Below are 7,713 nucleotides of genomic sequence, written 5' to 3' on the forward strand. Positions count from 1 at the left end.
GGACAGGGCCTTCTTGGTGGTGGCCCCCCGCCTGTGCAATTCATTCCCTGGGGAAATTAGGTCATTTTCACCCCTCCTCAACTTTAGAAAGAAGTTAAAAACTTGGATGTGGGACCAGGCCTTCGGGTAGTTATGCGGACAATGACAGTGTTGATAAAGGCTTGGAAATGTACTATGGATAAATTGATGGAGTATCCAATCACAGAATTCGGCTAGATAACGGCTACCAGACTGGAAATTCTTAGTAGATTTTAATGGTATTGTCTTAATGTTTTTAACTATTTATAATTATTGATTGTTATATATTTTATTATATACTAGCTGTCCCCTGCCACACGTTGCTGTGGCCCACATGGGGGTTCTGTGTGGGAGGTTTGGCCCAATTCTATCGTTGGTGGGGTTCAGAATGCTCTGTGATCGTAGGTGAACTATAAATCCCAGCAATTACAACTCCCAAATGTCAAGATTCTATTTTACCCAAACTCCTCCAGTGTTCACATTTGGGCATATTGAGTCTTCATGTAGAATTAGGTCCAGACCCATCTTGTTTGAGTCCACAGTGATCTCTGGATGTAGGTGAACTACAACTCCAAAACCAAAGGACACTGCCCACCAAACCCTTCCAGTATTTTCGGTTGGTCATGGGAGAACTGTGTGCCAAGTTTAGTTCAATTCCATCGTTGGTGGAGTTCAGAATGCGCTTTGATTGTAGGTGAACTATAAATCCCAGCAAGTACAACTCCCAAATGACAAAATCAATTTTTTTGAGTGAAGGACATACATTGGGTTGTTAGGTGTCATGTGTCCAAATTTGGTGTCAATTCATCCAGTGGTTTTTGGGTTATGTTAATCCCAAAAACGAACATTACATTTTTATTTATATAGATAGTAGCTTTACCCGCCACGCGTTGCTGTGGCCAACCTTCTCTCCCTCTTTCTCTCCTTCTTTCACTCCTTCCTTCATTTCCTTTTATTCTTTCCTTTCTTCCTTCTCTACCTGTGTACTTCCTTCCTTAGCTTTTTGCTCCCATCCTTCCTTCTCTTAATTTTTTTCCTTCCCTCCCTCTTTCTCTCCTTCTTTCTCTTCTTCCTTTGCTCCGTCTTTCCTCCCTTCACTTTTTTCTTTCCTTTTCTCCTCCTTCCTTCTCTTCCTCTTTCCTTCCTCCTCCCTTTTTATTATCCTTCCTCTTTCTCTGGTGGGAGGAGGTAAGGTTGGCGTATGGGCATTTAGGGGCGGGGCGGGGGAGGGGGGCGTGGTGTGTACGTGCAAAGGTGGGGGCATGGCGTGTACGTGGAAGGGTGGGGGCGTGGCGTGCATGTGGAAGGGTGGGGCGTGGCGTGAACGTGGAAGGGTGGGGGGGTGGCGTGAACATGGAAGGGTGGGGGGCGTGGCGTGTACGTGGGAGGGTGGGGGCGTGGCGTGAACGTGGAAGGGTGGGGGTGTGGCGTGTACGTGGGAGGGTAGGGGTGTGGCGTGTACGTGGGAGGGTGGGGGTGTGGCGTGAACGTGGAAGGGTGGGGGCGTGGCGTGAACGTGGAAGGGTGGGGGTGTGGCGTGAACGTGGAAGGGTGGGGGCGTGGCGTGAATGTGGAAGGGTGGGGGCGTGGCGTGAACGTGGAAGGGTGGGGGTGTGGCGTGAACGTGGAAGGGTGGGGGTGTGGCGTGAACGTGGAAGGGTAGGGGTGTGGCGTGTTCGTGGGAGGGTAGGGGTGTGGCGTGTACATGGGAGGGTGGGGGTGTGGCATGAACGTGGAAGGGTGGGGGCGTGGCGTGAACGTGAAAGGGTGGGGGTGTGGCGTGAACGTGGAAGGGTGGGGGTGTGGCGTGAACGTGGAAGGGTGGGATTGTGGCGTGAACGTGGAAGGGTGGGGGTGTGGCGTGTACATGGGAGGGTGGGGGTGTGGCGTGAACGTGGAAGGGTGGGGGCGTGGCGTGAACGTGGAAGGGTGGGGGTGTGGCGTGAACGTGGAAGGGTGGGGGTGTGGCGTGTACATGGGAGGGTGGGGGTGTGGCGTGAACGTGGAAGGGTGTGGGCGTGGCATGTACGTGGGAGGATGGAGGTGTGGCCAGGGGGAGAAGAAGGAGGGGGAGGAGGTAAGGTTGGCATACGGGGCGGAGGAGGGTAGGGGCGTGTTTCCTCTCTGTTGTTGTGCTGTTGTAATTTTTGAGTTTTTTAAATACTGGTAGCCAGATTTGACATGGTGGTTGTGTCAGACTACACAGAGAAGCCATTGAAATCTACAAGCATGTGGACAATTTCAACGGAAAGGAGGAAACCATGAAAATGAAGACAATCTGGCTACCAATATTAAAAAACTCTAAAATTACAACAGCAAAACAACAGAGAGTAAACAATCAGGCACATCTAATCACCTCTCAACAAAAGATTCCCCTAGGCACTGCCAAGCCATCAAATGCTAATTAAGGTGGTCAGTTGAAACATTCACACCTAGCTCCAGCAGACAAGAGTCCTTTGTCCCACCGTGGTCATTCCACAGATATATAAACCCATTTTCCTAGTTCCAACAGACCTCACTACCTCTGAGGATGCTTGCCATAAATGCAGGCAAAATGTCAGGAGAAAATGCCTCTAGAACATGGCCATATAACCCAGAAAAACCTACAACAACCCAGTGATTCCGGCCATGAAAACCTTCGACAACAAGGAAGTTCTCGCAGCTCAAGCCCTGCTTGCGTTTCTCTTCCAAAGTGGAGTAAATTAATCTGTTGTGAACCTAACTCCGGCTGCCTGTTACTGTTCAGCTCAAAAGGAAGGTGCCAAGAGTGTGAAGTGCAAGCTGATAATTATTTTGACAGATGCATCGCAAAGGACCAGCCTGAGTGCAACCTTCAGTATTGCAATAGCCCCTGGTAATTGGTCCGATTAACAGAGCTAATTAGAATGCATTACACATTCCAAACACAGAGCTCACATTTCCCTTTTTTGTCATATGCATTTTCCAGACAAGGGAAGATTTAAAATAAATACAACTGGTTTGGGATTCCCTGAGGACATCCACAGCAATTAATGATACTTGCGCTCCTCTCAAGAACAAGCAGCAGCTACTCTTAAACCAGCAAAATTAATTAATCAGAGGTATTAATTCATTTTTAAAAGTCATAGGTTTGGAAATGTGTACATACAGAGATTGTGCATACATTACACAAAACAAAACGTTACATGCAATATTCCCACTGCAGTATTTCAAATTATTATTGATGCTCCTGCTGTGCTACTTGTTAATTGAAAAACCTGGTCAGGCTCACAAGAAAGGAAATACATGGCAAGAGGATCCCATTGTAAAGGTAAAGTATTATCGAAGGCTTTCATGGCCGGAATCACTGGGTTGTTGTAGGTTTTTTCGGGCTATATGGCCATGTTCTAGAGGCATTCTCTCCTGACGTTTCGCCTGAATGTTTCAACTGACCACCTTGATTAGCATATAATGGCCTGACAGTGCCTGGAGCAATCTTTTGTTGAGAGGTGATTAGATGTCCTTGTTTGTTTCCTCTCTGTTGTTGTGCTGTTGCAATTTTAGACTTTTTTTAAATACTAGTAGCCAGATTTTGTTCATTTTCATGGTTTCCTCCTTTCTGTTGAAATTGTCCACATGCTTCTTGTGGATTTCAATGGCTTTTCTGTGTAGTCTGACATGGTGGTTGTGAGAGTTGAAATCCACAAGCATGTGGACAATTTCAACAGAAAGGAAGAAACCATGAAAATGAACAAAATCTGGCTACCAGTATTAAAAAAAACTCTAAAATTACAACAGCAAAACAACAGAGAGGAAACAATCAGGGACATCTAATCACCTCTCAACAAAAGATTGCCCCAGGCACTAATAAGCCACACCAAACAACTGCCAAGCCATCAAATGCTAATCAAGGTGGTCAGTTGAAACATTCACACCTAGCTCCAGCAGACAAAGGTTTTTTGTCCCACCCCAGTCATTCCACAGATATATAAACCCATTTTCCTAGTTCCAACAGACCTCACTACCTCTGAGGATGCTTGTCATAGATGCAGGCAAAACGTCAGGAGAGAATGCCTCTAGAACATGGCCATATAGCCCGAAAAAAAACCTACAACAACCCAGTAAAGGTAAAGATTTTCCCCTGACATGAAGTCCAGTCGTGTCCGACTCTGGGAGTTGGTGCTCATCTCCATTTCTAAGCCAAAGAGCCGGTGTTGTCCGTAGACACCTCCAAGGTCATGTGGCCGGCATGACTGCATGGAGCACTGTTGCCTTCCCACTGGAGCGGTACCTATTTATGTACTCACATTTGCATGTTTTCGAACTGCTAGGTTGGATTCGAACCTGCGATCTTTTGGTCAACAAACTCAGCAGCTCAGTGCTTTAACCCACTGTGCCACCGGGCGCTCCCTTGAGGCTTCCATATCAACCCACAAACTCATAAAATATCCTGCTTCAGTAGTAATTTTTGGCAACAAGAATGATTGACAACTGGGAAATAGAGGGAGAAAACGTGGAGGCAGTGACAGACTTTGTATTTCTAGGTGCAAATATTACTGCAGATGGAGAATGCAGCCAGGAAATCAGGAGACGCTTCCTTCTTGGGAGGAGAGCAATGTCCAATCTGAATAAAAGAGTGAAGAGTAGAAACATTGCACTGGCAACAAAGATCCATTGCCTAGTCAAAGCCATGGTATTCCCTGTAGTCACCTACGGATGTGAGAGCTGGACCTCAGGGAAGGCTGAGCCAAGGAAGAGAGATGTTTTTGAGCTGTGGTGTTGGAGGAAAGTGCTGAGAGTGCCTTGGACTGCGAGAAGATCCAACCAGTCCATCCTCCAGGGAATAAAGCCCGACTAAAGCTCATTGGAGGGAAGGATACTAGAGACAAAGTTGAAGTAGTGGGTTGTTGTAGGGTTTTTTTGGGCTATATGGCCATGGTCTAGAGGCATTCTCTCCTGACATTTCGCCTGCATCTATGGCAAGGTTCCTCCTGGCGAAACGTTAGGAGAGAATGCCTCTAGACCATGGCCATATAGCCCAAAAAATCCTACAACAACCCAGTGATTCCGGCCATGAAGGCCTTTGACAATACAAAGTTGAAATACTTAGGCCACATCATGAGGAGACAGGAAAGCTTAGAGAAGACAATGATGCTGGGAAAATGGAAGAAAAAAGGAAGAGGAGTCTACCAAGGGCAAGATGGATGGATGGCATCCTTGAAATGACTGGCTTGACTCTGAAGGAGCTGGGGGTGGTGACGGCCGGCAGGGAGCTCTGGCGTGGGCTGATCCATGAGGTCACAAAGAGTCGGAAACGACTGAACGGATGAACAACAAAGTAATTTTTGTTGCCACAAAGGCTACTTCCTCCAGGCTATTGATGTTGAATCATGTGCAAATATCCTCTGACGGTTTCAGAGAAGGAGATGAACGAGGACAGTATTAGACTTCTTCACTTGGGCTGGATCTACACAGCCATATAATGAAATATATACACAACAATATATTTAAAATGAATTAATACGCAGTTTCAGAATGCTGATTAACTGCATTGAACTGGGTGATATGGCAGTTATTCAATTATTCTAGCTTGAATGCAGGAAAAAAGGCATCGTTATGATATAAAACTCATCATGAACTCTGGTGAGGAAATAGCTCAGCCCCAAAGCCTGGGTAACTTATTAAGAGAACCGAAGATTAGACAAATGAACGATCAAGCTAACGATTTCATTGTGTCCTTGGTGAGTTAAGGAGGTAATGAAAATCTCATGAAAGATAAATGGCAAAGTTAGCTTTAAGTGGATTTGATGAGAGCAAAGGAGGGCAAGCATTCATTCCATTCTGTTGATTTATGCCTTCCATTTTCCAGCTTTCATAACAGTTGTGTTTTCACACTAAGAAGTTTAACATGGGGCTAACCATTTGGGGATTCTTGAAAACCTCTGGCAAAGTGAAAGCAAATGATTAGACAGATTAGAGAGATGATTGGCCAAAACTAACAAAATGAAGTTCAACAGGGACAAATGGAAGATACTCCACTTAGGCAGAAAAAATGAAATGCAAAGATACAGAATGGGGGACAATGCCTGGCTCGAGAGCAGTACGTGTGGAAAAGATCTTGGAGTCCTTGTGGACAACAAGTTAAACGTGAGCCAACAATGTGATGTGGTGGCAAAAAAAGCCAATGGGATTTTGGCCTGCATCAAGAGGAGTCTAGTGTCTAGATCCAGGGAAGTCATGTTACCCATGCTCTATTCTGGCTTGGTTAGATCACACCTGGAATATTGTGTCCAATTCTGGGCACCACAATTGAAGAGAGATATTGACAAGCTGGAATGTGTCCAGAGGAGGGCGACTCAAATGATCAAGGGTCTGGAGAACAAGCCCTATGAGGAGCGGCTTAAGGAGCTGGGCATGTTTAGCCTGAAGAAGAGAAGGCTGAGAGGAGATATGATAGCCATGTATAAATATGTGAGAGGAAGCCACACGGAGGAGGAGGGAGCAAGCTTGTTTTCTGCTTCCCTGGAGACTAGGACGCAATGGAACAATGGCTTCAAAGTACAAGAGAGGAGATTCCATCTGAACATGAGGAAGAACTTCCTGACTGTGAGAGCCGTTCAGCAGTGGAACTCTCTGCCCCGGAGTGTGGTGGAGGCTCCTTCTTTGGAAGCTTTTAAACAGAGGCTGGATGGCCATCTGTCAGGGGTGATTTGAATGCAATATTCCTGCTTCTTGGCAGAATGGGGTTGGACTGGATGGCCCAGGAGGTCTCTTCCAACTCTTTGATTCTATGATTCTATGATGCTATGTTGCTGCTGCAAGGCCAGTGATGAGCGCCACGCGATTTTGCTGATTTCTTGCTCACAAAAACCAACCAATATTTAAAAATAAAGTCTAAAACTGAATTAGAACAAGTTCTGTTTTCTTTCTGCGTAAGGTTTTCCATTTACTTTATTTTCAGTGGATCTGCTCTCCAATGGCTGACAGTGGGCAGGATGACCCATGAGACAAAAGAATACATAATTTTCTGAATCACATTGTCTCTATCTTGAGATGAACAAAGCGGGGCCATCAGGTCCTTGATGATTATGGTTTTGTCTTTTGTACTGTCGGTGACCTATCAAGATTGGTCGGGCATCCACAGTGCCCATGTCCATTGCAGTCCATGTGAGGGTATTGGAAAAAGGAGGAAGTTTATCAACAAAGGAAGCTCTTTGGCAAGGAGATGGAGTGACAGCACCCCTCTGTGGCTGGAACCGAGCACAGCCTCCAAAGATGCCGAAAGATGGGAATGCCTATCTATCTGTCTGTCTGTCTGTCTGTCTATCTGTTGACTGTCTTGTCATTGTATAATCTGCATTAAATGTTTGCTATATATGTGTTCTGTGATCTGCTGAGGAAGGAATATAAATACTGTAAATAAACACATCAGGAGTGCCTCCCTCGATCTCCTTGCTCTGGCTGTGAAGTGCTGTCAAGCTGACTTTTACTTATGGTGACCCTAAGAAATGATTTGTCAGTTCATCATATTCCAAAGACTCCTCTCTAGCACCATATTTCATAGTCCAGCTTTCAGAATCATACATACACCTAGGACCATATCTCGTGAAGTCTGACTTGACCACGGTGGTCCACACCTTAGTTACCTCTAGACTGGATTACTGCAATGCACTCTACGTGGGGCTACCCTTGAAGACGGCCCAGAAACTACAACTTGTCCAACGCTCAGCAGCCAGA

General features: G+C 46.0%; 1 protein-coding gene across 1 annotated transcript; it reads right to left on the reverse strand.

The window, feature by feature from the left end:
* Positions 1-1,227: 1,227 nt before the first annotated feature.
* LOC137097625 (uncharacterized) lies at positions 1,228-2,043 on the reverse strand. Its single transcript, XM_067471477.1, has one exon. The coding sequence runs from the start codon at positions 2,041-2,043 to the stop codon at positions 1,228-1,230; it is 816 nt and encodes a 271-aa protein (XP_067327578.1).
* Between the last annotated feature and the right edge of the window lie 5,670 nt (positions 2,044-7,713).

This window comes from Anolis sagrei, chromosome 9 (assembly GCF_037176765.1).
Source record: "Anolis sagrei isolate rAnoSag1 chromosome 9, rAnoSag1.mat, whole genome shotgun sequence".
In the NCBI taxonomy this organism is placed as follows: domain Eukaryota; kingdom Metazoa; phylum Chordata; class Lepidosauria; order Squamata; family Dactyloidae; genus Anolis; species Anolis sagrei.

Bases quoted from the DNA above. Each gene is read 5' to 3' on its own strand.
- LOC137097625 (XM_067471477.1), bottom strand. From the start codon at position 2,043: ATGCCACGCCCACACCCTTCCACGTTCACGCCACACCCCCACCCTCCC.